Below are 15,393 nucleotides of genomic sequence, written 5' to 3'. Positions count from 1 at the left end.
TCTACTTATTGCTTGTTGATATTACTTATACCTGTGAAATATGCTATAGTTTGGTCTTGTCATTATATTATATTTCTGTTATGAGGTATGGCTTGTAACGTTGTAACTAGACCTAACAAACCTCTATTAAGTTCATTTACTGAGCCCTTTTTGTTGGTTGTGATAAATAAAATTTGGGGCAGTGAAAGAGTCAAAAATGTTGAGCCGTTAAAGTTAAAACGGACAGAGTTAAATCATGTTTTATCTATAATAAATGTACTTTAAGTCATTTATTACATTGGTCACGTTGTACTAACAGTCTCTCTGAATGCTACACACCTAAATCTGTATCATTCAGCTGTGTATTTCTTGTTATTTGGCCAGTGTTCCTTTTCAAGATACTGCTTACAGAAGAAGTTAGTGTTGTCTACACTTTGCTTACATTTGCAAGAATCAGCATTTTTTTGGAAAGTGTGCTAATATACAGTTATTTCCAGATTAGTATAGATATGTACAGGAATGTGCGAAAAAAAAGCAAAATATGATGCATCCATAAACTGTAAACAGGAATTTAAAGCCCACAGGATTATTAAATGCACACAAATTTTTGTTAGTGACAAACCTGGCCTAAAGAAGGAAGACTAAGACATTAAATTATTCTGTTATGAGTTTACTTTGGTTCCCTTTGTTTCTTTAGTTTTCAGACATTAGCTATTTAAGCACATCTTGCAGGTGCAGCTAAAAGCAAAGTTAAAAGCCGTCATTTGACAGATGCTCGTAAGTAGCATGCCACAAAGCATGCCATGTTAACGTGGGGGGTGTTGGCCGTGTCTTGAACTAAATGATGCTGAGAGCGATCAGTCACGATCAAGAGACTATATGCGGGTCCACATGGAGCCATTATTATATCAGAGATTATAGAGAAAACAGTTATATGGTCAGGGCTCATTGGGTTCAGCTCTTGTGCAGCTGAGTGGAAGCGTGTGGCACTGTTGGAAGACAGAGGTTTGTTGTCAGTCTCCAAAGAACATCTTCAAATCGTTGCTGTCCTTCCATGTTCAAATTCGCTGTTTTTCAGGAAATTTTGACAAGCACTTTTTAATACTTTTTATTGGTTAGATAGTTACAAAACCCAGTGCCATGCCAAACATAATGGGTGACTAATGATAATTTATGGCAAAAAAACCTTCACAAAATATGGAGATCTGAGGTTTCAGAAGGACAGCATCTTGGTTTGTTGCCTTGGAAGATCAGGCGAGTTCATTTGGTGTGTACAGATATGTGCTCATCCAACTCTTGATACAATTAGAAATCTGTTTATTGCAAAAACAATAAATATACACATTCCAGTTTTTTTTATTTTAATAATAAAACAACAACATCAACAGTAGATTGAAAGAAATGAAATGATTTAATGCTTTAAGTTGCAGGCCATGTGTTACAGTAATTTTACTACGGTTACAGGATGTTGTTGGCAGTGTTTAAGCTGTTTACTGTTGCCAAGCAACTTAGCGCGTTAATATAGAATTCATTTGATATGCGCTCACAGGTGTGTTTTACAACAGCTTTGAATGTAGCTCATTCAATCAGAGTTTAGAACCGGGAGTACGTGTTTTATGAATCATGTTTTGGAAATGATCAGAGTTTGCAAGATCTCTGAACTCAGAGCTGAATGTGGGAATCATCGGGTCAGAAATCAAAGTAAATCAGAATTATAATGGCTATATGTCAAGTATAGCGAATGGGATTGCATGCTGATTGGTTAGTTTGATGAAAAAAGTTACCTCCTCTCTTTTCTTCTGTTTCTGAATTTAATCCAACTCAACTAAATGTAACTGACCAGAACTGAACCAAAGACGGTCAGTGCATATTTTTGAATCGACACACCGAGTATACCGAGAGAAGTGGGTTTATCATTTACAACTTATATACTCTCTCTCCCTCTCTTTCTCTCTCTCTCATACAAGATTTCCACTTCATGGCTAATGCTGTTTCACCTTGCTACAGGATCCCCATGTATAACTGAGTTGGGGGAGTTCCCTTTGATCTGGCCATTAGAGCCGGCATTCTGTCTCCACTTCCATCTCTCAGTCGAGATATTCACCTCCAGAGACATCCGGCTCTCTGGACTCTGTTTACAGACTTGCTCAACTCAGATGGTCTAATGTACAGTGTGTACGTGTATGTGGGCAAGTGTAAATGTCTGTATATGCCTTTAGTGTATCAGTGTAAACAGATCAATGTCAACCACCTAAACATCTATAGGTAGATACTCCCATAAAGTTTATGCATTATATAAACCATTTAACTACAGCGTTGCAGTAACTTTACCACTGTACTTGATTTGTTGGGGCCGGAAGGACCCACCCGTAAAACTTTATCCAGGGACGTGTAAATTTGAGCAGTGACCTTGGCATCAGCTACTAAAATTCAGGTGTCAACTCTACTGCTAAATCAATCACCTGCTCTCTGGCATGCGAGGTTTGGACTGTGTTTCATGAGTGGATGGCTTCATCCGCTCTGAGAACTGAGACGATCAAATGCATGCTTTTGAAACCCTGTTCCCACATCGTCCACTCCCTGCTGCTTTTTGCCAGGTCCCACCGAAGCTTGCGACATCCCCGCCAGACTCGTACCGCATGTAAGAGCCTCAGGGGGCCAGGTCACCCCCCTGTCCTGCGAGCCTTCATTAGACACACAGATCAGGTTGGTCTCTGTCTCGTATTAATACTGCTCAGCAGACCAATCTCCATTTAAGTCCAGACCCTGGCTCGCAGACGTGATGCCTGCGCTCAGACTGCTCGCTGGACCTCGCAGACGATCCGGAGATCAAAAGTTCCTTAAGGACACCGGGAGTGTGTGATAAGACTGGTTGTTTATTTTTGTGAAAAGCTTTGAAATGAACTTTAGTACAAAGTCGTGCCAGTCTAGGCTGGTTTTTCTTGTTTTGGTGTTTTTTATGTTGAGAATTTAGGACCTTAAAGGTATAGTCAACCAAACATTTGATGAAAAATTCTATACTCACCACCATGTCTCAAATTGACATGACATGACACCATGACATTTTATCTCCCATGTTAACAGACAGGTCAGGTGACAGATTGGGTCACCATTCACTTTCATTGAAAGAATGCAAAATGAGAGTGAATAAATGATAAAAGCATTTTTGGGTGAACTAGCCCTTTAAGAACACGGGTGTTTTTGTGGCAATAATTTTGTCATCGTCATTCTCTTGTGATCCCGTTTGACCGCCAAAGCATCCAAAACCCAACATGTGCAGTTGACCAGCTACATTCTGTTTTTCAGCAGGGTCAAGCTCATGTCATGGCACATTGACAACAGCTTTATTGTTTTAAAACACCCCCCCTACATTTTCCCTTCTGGTGGTAGCCTGTCTGTGACATTTACAATATGTCCAGTATTTTTGTTCCTCTTCAACTTGATTTGGAAGTACTGAAGTATGTCGGGGTTATACTGTACATCTTGACACTGAGGCACAGGGGGGATGAGGTTTCTCACCACTAGATTTAATTTGTTTGACCATCTGACTCATGCGCCGCACTAGGCAGATCATCACATCTTCCGTTGCCCTTCAGCGCTGAAAATCTATACCGTGATTACTTAATACAGCTGCATTAATGGTATACATTTCTTACTTGGAAGCCTCGGATCATGTGCCCAGAGATGTGTGCGCCTTAGAGAAGGTGTGCGCCTGTGCTGACATTGTGGACGCTCATCTAGATTTATTTGGTTTTGCAGCAAAATGTTTTTGTAATGGTATACATACCGTACAGTGTGGTCCAAAGGTCTGAGCACTAGAGAAATGCATCCAATTTACATTCCCACACCATTTCTTCTTCATTTACATAATAACATTTATTATCTTAAATCTCAGACTTTTACTGTATATTTAGATGTATAGTAAATAAAAGTGTTTATAGACAGGTACACTGTATTTACAGCAACTGTGTGTGTGTGTGTGTGTGTGGACATGTTTTTATATCCCAGTGGGGACCTAAACCTGAATGCACACCAACACATGGGGACTCGTGTCACCGTGGGGACCAAAATTAAGGTCCCCATGGGCAAAAAAGATTATAAATTGTGCAGAACAATATTTTTTAAGAAGCAAAAAATGCAAAAAGTTTTCTATGATCTTTAGGTTTAGGGGTAGGGTTAGGGGATAAAATATATAGTTTGTACAGTATAAAAAACATTACGCCTATGGACTGTCCTGCGTGTGTGTGTGTGCGTGCACGCATGTATATGTGTGTAACTGATGATTCAGATCATTTATCATTTTCATCATTAGAAAATCAAGTTGTGAGTGTGCTGTAGACAGGAGGAGCACTGCATGTAAAGTGATCCGTGCTCAGGACTGCAGCATGTCTCTTAGGCCTGATCTTTTGGGTTGATCGTGTTCTTGGCTCGGTGGGTGAGGTCTTGGTTCTCCTGCTTGCTTGGACTCCAACACTGAAATTGGAGTTGAACAGAATGATAAGCCATTGAAGTGTTTGAATGTTTAACCCTGATAACATTTCTAAAGAGACAAGTAGAAATTATGAAGCCTCCAATACAGATATTTGTATTTAAAGGAACAGTTCACCCAAAAATGAAAAGTTGTTCTAAATCTGTATAAATGTCTTTGTTCTGATGAACACAGAGAAATATATTTGGAAGAATGCTTGTAACCAAACAGTTTTTGGCCACCATTGACTACAATAGTAGGAAAAAAATCTTTGTTCATTTCTTTGTTTACCATCATGCAAATTCATTTTCGATGAAAATTCAAGTTGTCGATGGTGCTTTATATTGTCCTTACTGTTACAGGAAAACTTTGGCAAATAATCACTCTCCCAAATTTAGAAAGGTTGCTAAAACATACTTTCTTAGATTATATTGTTCCACAGAACCTTTCTATTGCACATACGGTTTTTGGGAGAAGTGGGAGAAGATTCTACAGACTAAAAAAATCTAAGACAGAAATGCTTCTTTAAGAACTTTTGAATGAAAGGTTCTTTAGGGAACAAAAACGTTATTCTTTGGCATTGCCGTGAAGAACCTTTTGTTGCACCTTTATTTTTTAAGAGTGTGTGCTTAGAGAAAATCCTAAGGTCCCTGTAGTAAATGTGAAATTTTGTTCTTGAGCAGGCTTGATATTGTACAAGACATGAATGCTGCGTTTAAATGGAATAGCTGTTGTTTAAAATAGAAAAGAAAACACTCTGATCTCAGATCAGCAGAAAAAGCAAAATAGGGTGGTTAATCATGTCAAATGCCATATGTGGAAAGACTGCTATGTCTATAACATTATAGAACTTGTCAGACACAAAGTTAACCTAAAAATGGTTTTACTTTCCATCTTGCAATGTTTAAGAAATTTACAAGCTATAGCTATAGCTCAACGAATATATAGGGAGCATTTAGATCCATCATTTTATACCCATCACACAGGGTGAGGACGAGTGGAGATTGCCTAGCGTCAGTGTGTTGAAGTGTGCTGGGGGAGAGGTGAGATATGACTTTTTGAGAAAGGCAAAAAAAAGAGAAAAAGAACATTCAATAGCTGTTAGTAAATTGTTGCCGTTTGATTCTGAGCTGTTTGATTCTGCATTGCGACAACATTCATAAAAATAAACCCAGGATGGTGGACGTAGGAAAAGAAGGTCAATTAGGACAATAAGGACCCCTTTGTAGACTGTAAGGATGCTGCCTACATTAAGACAGTGAGAAGCGAGACAGCTCACTAAAAAAAAGAACTAGCGCGTACATGTGAAAGAAAACAAAAACGAGAAGATAAGTTAACAAGAAGAGACAGTAGTAAAAGCGGTTTGTCCTTTACAAAGGTCCTTTACAACCACACTACGCTCTCTGTGTGGCGTCTCTTTATCAAAGCTGTAAGTGATTTTATGACAGGCTGCTGATGAATGATCGGTACTGCATTTCATATCTGTGAGCTCGGTCGGGCTGCCCGACCCATCGGCGACTGGATGATGGGCTTGTATAGTGGCCACTCATAGCTGTCACAAAGTGTTCTGTCATAAACACGGTTATGTGACTGTCCTCCATCAGCAGAAGGATTACTCAGAGCTTCTCTATATATCTCTATATGCTGAACTGAATTCACTGGCCTGACTGTGTGGATGTGCTGGTATGTGGCACCTTCTGCTGTTGTACTAATAGCCAAAATCCAGTTTAAGCTTCTAAATGTTTTGGAACTGGGTCACATCATGTAAGAGAATTTCTAAATGTACTTTCAGTAAAGTACTTCAGAAATGTTAGTAACACTTTACAATAAGGTTGTTTTTGTTAATTTACTACATTTACTATACAATGTTTTAATCAACAATTGTTAACATTTTTTAATGCACCATGAACTAACATGAACAATTGTATTGACATTGACCTACACTAACAAAGTTTGTGCTGATGTTAACAGCTTTATTGTTTTAAGTGTTACCGAAATGTTTGCTAAATGAGTAGATGTGTGTCATGGCTCTGCTTCCTTAGTCATGTTTTTCTTGGTCCTGTAGCAGAGCCATGGCAAAGCTTTTGGTTATGTGTGGAGAGAAACATATTATTGTCCTTTTGACAATAATATACGTTCTCTCCAGTGTCTTGTCATTGGCCCCACTCCTCTCGTTTCCTTGTTATCTTCCCCTGAATGTTTAATTACCCACAACTGCCCTGTGTCGTTATCCCTCGTTTGTCTTGCCTTTAAATACCCTCTTGTTTCTTTGTCTTGTGTTCGTGGATTACGTTTGCATGTGTGTTTGTACTTGCATCCTGTACTCGTGTGCCTACGTCCTGTCTCTGTGGTAACCTGCGGTCCTGTTGGATTTGTGAGTGTTTCGTGTTCACCTAGCTTCCCCTGTCGTGTGATTTATTCCTTGCCTTGTTTTGGATTTTGTTTAGTTTTTGCCCTCTCATGGGAAGTGTTTTGTTTTATATATTTCTGAGTTCCGTTTTCCCCATTGAGGGTGTTTTGTTTCTGTTTCTGTTTAATAAATATATCTGTTAACCCCTTCACTGCCGTTGCCTGCGCTTGGGTTCTCTTCCACCACGCCCATTCGTGACAGAATCCACGAGCCACTACTGAGCCCAGCAGGCAGCTCTGTGGACATGGGGAGCCGGGCTAGGGAGACCCACCGCCTCCTTTCCCTCCGCCAGGGAGACACTAACATCTGGGTGTTCGCCAATCAGTTCCTGGATGTAGCAGAGCGAGGCTGCTTTGGGGAAGAGGAGCTCAAGGTGATGTTTAATGGCTGTCTTGCGGAACCACTCTCCCGGTTGGAGATGCGGATGCTGAGACCCCTGGGTTTTGGGAATCTCGTATGTTACACTAACAATCGGGATCCGCCAGGGGCCTCAGCACATCTTGCCTCTCCGGCCCGCCTGGAGGTGATTCCGGAGGAACGTGTCCTTAACATTGACACCATTACCTTGGGTCCCTCCGATCCATCTGCCTCGGGGCACTTTGCTGCACCACCCAGCGACACCCGTGGCCGGCTGAGACGAAGGGAGTCGTGGGACTCCCCGTCCGACTCCTCCGGTGCGGAGTATCTCGGGCCTCCCACCGCTTCCCTGCAACCGGCCACATGTCCTGTGGGCCGGTCCAGGAAAAAGAAGCCGAGGAGGGGGAAGCAGATGCCGGTGCAGCCGGCGACCAGCCCGGTGTCTAGTCATGTGTCCAGTCCGGTGTCCAGTCCTGTGATCCAGCCGGCGTCCAGTCGGGTGATCCAGCCGGCGTCCAGTCGGGTGATCCAGCCGGCATCCAGTCGGGTGATCCAGCCGGCGTCCAGTCGGCCGATCCAGCCGGCGTCCAGTCGGCCGATCCAGCCGGCGTCCAGTCGGCCGGTCCAGCCGGCGTCCAGCCGGCCATCCAGCCGGCCATCCAGCCGGCCATCCAGCCGGCCATCCAGCCGGCGTCCCAGCCGGCCATCCAGCCGGCGTCCCAGCCGGCCATCCAGCCGGCCTTCCCAGCCGGCCTTCCAGCCGGCGTCAAGCCCTGTCCAGCCGGCCTTCCAGCCGGCGTCAAGCCCTGTCCAGCCGGCCTTCCAGCCGGCGTCAAGCCCTGTCCAGCCGGCCTTCCAGCCGGCGTCAAGCCCTGTCCAGCCGGCCTTCCAGCCGGCGTCAAGCCCTGTCCAGCCGGCCTTCCAGCCGGCGTCAAGCCCTGTCCAGCCGGCCTTCCAGCCGGTCCCTGGGAGACTCCCAGGGCCAAAGACTGTCCCCCCAGGACTCCTCCTAAATCCCCAGGACTACGCGCCCTCGAGCGCAGCCGGGGACTGGGACTATTCCCCACCCCCATGGACTGCCCCCTATGGGCCCTTGTTTTGCCCCACCCCCCCTCCCATGTTTGTTGTTTTTGTTGCCCCACCCCAGTCCTGTGGTCTTGTTGTCATGTCTGCCCCTTGTCTTGTTCACCATGTTTGTCTGGTTTTTGTCTTTGGTCCAGTCTGTCAGGTCTTGTTAGTCACCCCTTGGTGAACACCTGGAGGTGTTCATTAAGGGGGGGGCTCTGTCACGGTCCCACCGTCTTGTTTATGAAATTCTAGTCGTGTGGTGGGATCGGGGCAGAGTCCTTGGGTTTTATGTGGGAAGGCCATGAGATGTTTGTTTTTACCTCTCATGTGTTTTTCCAGTGTCTCGTCTCTGTTCCCGCCATCTCGTTTCCTCGTTATCCTTCCCTAAGTGTTTGATTACCCACACCTGCCCCGTGTCGTTATCCCTCGTTTGTCTTCCCTTTAAATACCCTCTTGTTTCTTTGTCTTGTGCTCGTGGATTGTATTGTGTATGTGTTCATGCAGTCGCCCGTGTTCCTGTGTCCTGTGTTGTGTGAGAACTGTGAGTCTTGTTTTTGCTTTAGTTTTATCCTGCCTTGTTTTAGTTTAAGACGTTGTGTCGAGTTCCTTGAGTTTAGTTATGTCTTGTTTTCATTTTGCCCCCTCGTGGAAAGTCTTTTGTTTTATATATTTCTGAGTTCCGTTTTCCCCATTGAGGGTGTTTTGTTTCTGTTTAATAAATATATCTGTTAACCCCTTCACTGCCGTTGCCTGCGCTTGGGTTCTCTTCCACCACGCCCATTCGTGACAGATGTGCTTGAAAATAGCATAATAGACAAAAAAACATCTTTTCCCGTCAAGCTCAATTTGTAAGGGCATTAGATTCAAATTCCTGGAAACATACTAATAAAATGTATGTCTTAAAAGCCCTGTATGTCACTTTGGATAAAAGCATCTGCTAAATCCATAACTGTAAAAAAGTGTGAGCATATGTAATATCCAGCTTTCATTTGTGGGAGAAAGAGAATGTGTGGCTCAGAAATTGAGCCGTAAGGTCTCCACATGACTTGTGAAGAATAAATCACTTCTGTTCTCAAACATCTGCCCCCTTCAGCACTGTACTGTGGACTTTCCCCTGCTTCGTAATATCTTCACCTCATTCGGTCTTTGTGTTTTGCTCATGAGTTTTGCTCATGACTCTGTTTGATAAAAATGCTCCCTTCCTGTAATTTATCTGGAAAGTGATTTACAAAAGACATCTTCAATCTTTTTTTGGCTGATGAGCCCTTGATGGATATGGGAGCAGTGACCCTTGTACATATTGTATAAAATTTAGCCTGGTATAAATGTGTATTGTACCATACAAATGGTTATACATATTTTATGATGCTTACTTTACAACGATATTAAAATAATTATTCCTGGGATGAAAAAGCGTATACTGTTATTGTATAACAATAATGTGGGAACGTTATGCTTCTCATTTTAATACTTCTCATTTATTTGTTTAAATATTTTTATGAACTTCTATTGGCATTTTTGTTTAATGCCAGTTTTTGAAGAAAATATTTGATATCAAACAATAATTTGAGGATCCTTTGCAGTACCACTGTAGACCCCTGAGGGTAGTATTTGGCTAGTATTTGTTATTTGTTTTACTTTATTTTCTTTTGCTCACTGATTCACCATCATCCAAGTGATAGTGGTTTCTAGTGAAAAATATAACAGTACTGTTAACTGAAATGGAATGTGTTGAGATCAATATATTTCCCACTAGTTCAAGGGTGAAAACACATGTTAAACATGTTGCCATCTGAAACATCACTCCTGTCTGTTTATTGTAAGGTTGGATGATTCAGATATTTTGAGTTTAATGACCTGTATTGATTGCGTCTCTGTCAAGGAGACGCTGGTTCTCAGGTCTCACCTCGGGGTCTCTAGCTTTAGTGTTTGTTACATGGCGACTAGTCAGGAGAAGAAACTGCTGATGTGGAGCTCTGAAAACATGGCTGGGCTGTGACCAAGACACAATCCATTATAAACATGAATGACTTGATCATAAATTACATTTTCGTAAATGTAAGATTTGATGTGTTGACGCTGACCCATTGACTCATGCGTGTCCAAGAAAGAGTAAGAATAGAATTGTAAATAAATGAATGCAAATATGCTACCATTTGCAATTGGTAGATGATTTAATCCAAAGTGATTTACAGTGCGCTTAAAGGAACAGTTCACCCAAAAATGAAAATTCTGTCATCGTTTACTCACCCTCGAGTTGTTCCAAATCTGCATACATTTCTTTGTACTGACGAACACAGAGAAAGATATTTGGAAGAATGCTTGTAACCAAACAGTTCCACCATAGACTACCACAGTAGGAAAATTACTTTATAAATGTTATTGTTCTGTTGAACACAAAAGAGGATATTTTGAAGAATGTAGGAAAGCAAACAGTTCTGGGGGCCTTAAAGTGTGCCTGATCATAAAGAAAGCAGACTGGTGCAGTGAAGCTCAACAGTTGTGGGAAAATCTCAGTGGCCATCTGTCTCTGGCATCTGACTTGAAAGATAACCTCAAAACCCAGAATGTAACCAAACAATCATAAAAAACATCGGCAGACCACTCATTGAAACATCGGGGGGAAATAACAGAAGATGGGTGTAGTGTATATTGTTTAGCGCCTGAGTACCAAGCGGGCTGATTGAGTGGTAAGGTGGGCGGGGTTGGAATGTATCAGGAGGCAGGGCTTGTTTATCGCTACAATATAAGAATGCAAACGCATGGCAAGAATGAGTAGACTCACCAGTAACCTGACGCCGTAGCGTGCGCTGATGGCCCACGGCAGCTGTTGAGTTACCACAGTGTCGGTTCCTCACATCTACACCAGAGCACCGACCGTCACTTCAATTCACAACTTATTCATTGAATTCACTTAAGGACTATGTGAAAACCCAAGCACCTGTTTATCAGGGGGTGTCGGCCTCCTAAACATAATAGACCCTTATTAGTGACTATAAGTTGAATCACATTCCTAACAGAACAGGTGAGTTTGTGTTATGTAATAGCCGAATGACCCAAGCTTGCCTTTGGCTCTCGACCAGCGTTATAAAGATGGGGATAAACACGGGTCTCAACACCCAGCGAGCAGATTCTATAAAGTTTCATATGTCTTCTGTGTAGATTTAATTGCTGTGAGATTTTGCATGTTGAAAAGACGTCGGTGAGCAGAATGCTGGATTTGCAGAATCACACGTTCTTTCGCTTGCATATCATAAAAAAACGTATAGATGTGATAAATTGTTTTGTGGTCGATGTCGGACAACAGAGGAATAAAGTTAATTATGCCATTACTACTTTTCCCTGGTTGTCCCTCTGTTGTCTGTTGTTGACCACGGAATGGGACCGGGTTGGACCTGCACGGTTTCGGCGGGTGGGGCTTCCTGGGTCGCGGCTCGTGGGCTCTCCCTGTTCTTCGTGGACGTTGCTCGGTGGCTTTGGTCGGGGTCACTGAGTGCAGCTATGACACGTCAGAGGAGATCTGGCCCTCCCGGCTGAGCCTGGTTTCTCCCGAGGTTTTTTTTTCTCCATTATTCAGCATTGGAGTTTGGGTTCCTCGCCACAGCAGAGCAGTGCAGTGTTGGCTTGCTCACCGGGAGACTGCATTTATTTATTTATTTATTTATTAGATATTATTTATTATAATGATCTTGCTTGGTCTATAAACACCATGCACTGTGCTGTGTTTTACCTTTCTGTGTTTTTCTTATTTGCTCCTGTAAAGCTGCTTTGGAACAATGCACATTGTGAAAAGCGCTATATAAATAAAATTGAATTGAATTGAATAAATATGTTTCAAACGTGTTACATCATCAAAATGAAACCAACTTTCTTTTTTTTGCATAATTAGATATGTAAATATATTTTAAAGGGCCAATGAATGATTAACTCTTTATCCACTGCAACGTGTTTCTTCTGGTTATAGACCGTTTCATCTGACGCGCGCCCCTGGACTGCAGTTAACTTCCTGTCTGTGTTTGTTTATGGGTCTGGCTAGTGTCTAATAATATACCTATTTATATTTAATTTATGTTAATATGAATTTATATTATTATTTTATTGTATAATAATTCTACTGAATAAACGATTTGTTGAATTTTGTTGTATGTTAATTTTATTAAATAAACAATATGTTGAATGGGTCCTGTAGTTTTGTCGCATTTAGAGAAACCGTATGGGACATTGACATCTAGCGGTTGAGCTTGGTCTAAATTCAAAATATTTGAGAGGCAAGTGTAGCCAAGTTACATTTCTTCTCGGTCTATTTTGCTTGTTATCGGAAATAATCTACAGGCACTCTATTATTTGCGAATGTGTTCTGGAAGTTAAGGGCAGTTCACGAACGCACACATGTGCAGTAACATTTGTTTATGTTGTCACTTTGAAACCGTCTGTACTAAACACACACAACAGTGATTATTGTCTGGGACTAAATACTGTCAATAGATGTTTCCAAGAATTGCTCAGTTCTTGAAAACCTCTTGAACTTTTCTGTTGTGCACCGGCTTTTGGGAGAAAAATCTAATCTTTGTGTGCAGAGCTGTTTCTTTTTTTGCGAGGGGCGGTGTCTTTTCTTGATCCAGCTGCATGGAAAAAGTAAAAATTGGCCACAAAGATTAGCAGTCAGTCTGATCATTGTTCTTCATTTGGTTGAGCGCGCTTAACACTGAGGAAACAGCAGTCATGCCTAAAAGAAAGATAAATCTGCTGGAGGTTTGGCGTCGGAATCGCTCTGCTCACCCAAACAGAGCCAAGAATTTAAGACTATGGCCTCATCAACTGTAAGTCTAGAAAATATTCACATGCTTTACGAGATGGTTCGATAGCATCACTTGATAATGATAGGGAATTCTTTTGTTTACGTTTTTGTTTTGAAATATTTTTTTGGTGTCATGCCTTAATAGTAATGTATTAGTGCAAATGTTTGTGGTGTGAAAAAATTGCAATGCTGGCAACATTTTAGCAGAGGTGGAAAAAGTAAAAAAAATTATACTCAAATACAAGTACTACTTTCTTTGATGAAATTGTACTTGAGTACAAGTAAAATTACCAGTCAAAAAATCTACTCAAGTAAAAGTAAAAAGTAGCTTGTTTAAAATTTACTCAAAGTAAAAGTTACTTAGTTACTTTTTAAAAGCGGGGGGACCTCTCCTGTTTTGTGCAACACCAACACTAGTCATCATAGTGCCTAATTTTATATATTAAAACGGGTTACAAGTGCACTGCAACACATAAATAATGTGTCATGGTTCTGCCACAAGACAAAGAAAGACCCACACCAAACAAAGGAAACACTAGGGCTTAAACACATAGAAACTAACAAGATAACAAGACACACCTGGAGGAACTAATTAACACTAAAAACTACAAACGACTACAAAACATGGCACAGAACAGGAAGTGACAGAAAAGTTCACAAACACAGGGGAAACACGGACTGGGATTGTGACATAATGTTTGCCTTGTTTTGCAGAAATATCACAGAATCCTATAGCAGCAATATTAACGAAACAATTCTTAAATCAATAAATATTTCCTTAAGAAGCTAAATTAAGCCTTAAAAAAGATTGTAAGCCTTGTTTTCTTAATAAATAATCAATGGTACACACAGCTAAGTTTCAGCAGTGAAACCACGTATAAATGGTTCCACGTTTGTATGGAATGAGAGTAAATGTGATGATTGACCGGTATCCTGATCGTTACTATAGCAACATGTTTGCCGTTGATCGCAGTGAACAAGAAACATGAATCCCAAGAGTTTAATCCGTTTGATGCGTATCTGCTGTTTTCGGCCAAAGACTGGTTAAGTGAGGCAATTTGAACTAAAACACAGACAGAGACGCTGTGTTTTGTTTATGGCCAGAGCTTCACAGCGCGCTCTCGCGGTGTTGCCATGTTTACATATTTTTAAGAGCTTCGCATTTGTTGTTTAGTCTTTTCTTATGAAGCTGCAGATACATTCTATAGTTAATAAAGTGAACAGTTGTGCGTAGTAAATTTTTGCTTTATTAAATGTGTCGATGTGTAGGTTTATTTTGGGCTTGTTGTTGTTTGCTGTTCTTTTCAACAATGATCAGGCAACACTGTACGACAGGGCTGCGAGGCTTTTCAAATGCATGAAATAGCAAGCACATTTTCATATGACTTTCTTGCACCGCGCTTACAGAAGAGAGAGACATACAGTATATGATGCACATTTAAATATGTCATTAAAGCAGAAGTTGTTCAGTTCGGTTCCATACACACTGCGTAAATGTGGTGCAGACACATTAGTGAACCGTGTCTACAAAACGGGATTAAACACTTAAAATAGCATTATGCACCAATGTTGTTTTGACTTTTACTAAACTGTCCAAACATTTTATTAGTTACCAATGCAACAAGGGTACGAGCATTATTTAAACAAATATTATTTATCTTACCTCAACATTCTTGCACATAAGGATTTTTATAAAATGCTAGTTTGCACAGCGTCCATAATCCTGTCTTGAAGCTAAAATGGTTGCTTAAATAGGGGTTTACTTCACTGTCTTCAGCAGTTAGAGTTCGATAGGGTTTCACCTTAGGACAGGTGCACTATACCGAAGTCTAACTTCTCCGTCTCCATCGCTATCGCTCTTCTAATCTGGTATTGGCGCAAACTCAAACTCGCGCCCATCATTCACTGGAGTAATTTCCGGTCCCGTTTTTTTCCTTGCAATGTTTTCATTCTTTTTTTACTCAGTAACGGATGTGATTTTAAATATAGCGAAGTACAATACATCACACAAATCATACTTAAGTACAAGTAAAATGACAGATTTTAAAAGCTACTTAAAAAAGTACAAGTACACAAAAAACCTACTCAATACAGTAACGCGAGTAAATGTAATTCGTTACTTTCCACCTCTGCATTTTAGTTTATGCACATTCTGTTGTTAAAAAAACTTTAAACAACAAAAAAATATTGCATGTTTCAGAAAATTTCAGAATTTGACTGTTGTCTTATATCAAACTTTATTTAATATGAACAGTGATGGACAAAGGACTTTGTGGTGACATTAAATAACATGAATACTGGTTATGGTGAAAT

General features: G+C 41.1%; 1 protein-coding gene across 2 annotated transcripts in view; it reads left to right on the top strand.

Moving 5' to 3' along the window:
• The window catches only part of scn4ab (sodium channel, voltage-gated, type IV, alpha, b), a 56,818-nt gene that overhangs the window by 326 nt on the left and 41,099 nt on the right, over positions 1-15,393 (top strand). Inside the window, exon 1 of one of the 2 annotated variants that reach the window (XM_057345566.1) lies at positions 12,933-13,102. The exons of the other annotated variant lie outside the window; for it this stretch is intronic. Coding sequence (XP_057201549.1) covers positions 13,005-13,102 — 98 coding nt within the window. The 5' untranslated portion in view covers positions 12,933-13,004. Of the gene's footprint in view, positions 1-12,932; positions 13,103-15,393 lie in introns of those variants that run through there. 2 annotated transcript variants of the gene reach the window in all.

The sequence above is a fragment of the Triplophysa rosa genome, linkage group LG11, assembly GCF_024868665.1.
Source record: "Triplophysa rosa linkage group LG11, Trosa_1v2, whole genome shotgun sequence".
Taxonomy (NCBI): domain Eukaryota; kingdom Metazoa; phylum Chordata; class Actinopteri; order Cypriniformes; family Nemacheilidae; genus Triplophysa; species Triplophysa rosa.
The sequence above is the reverse complement of the archived record's forward strand: the minus strand, read 5'-3'. Positions and strand labels throughout refer to the sequence as shown.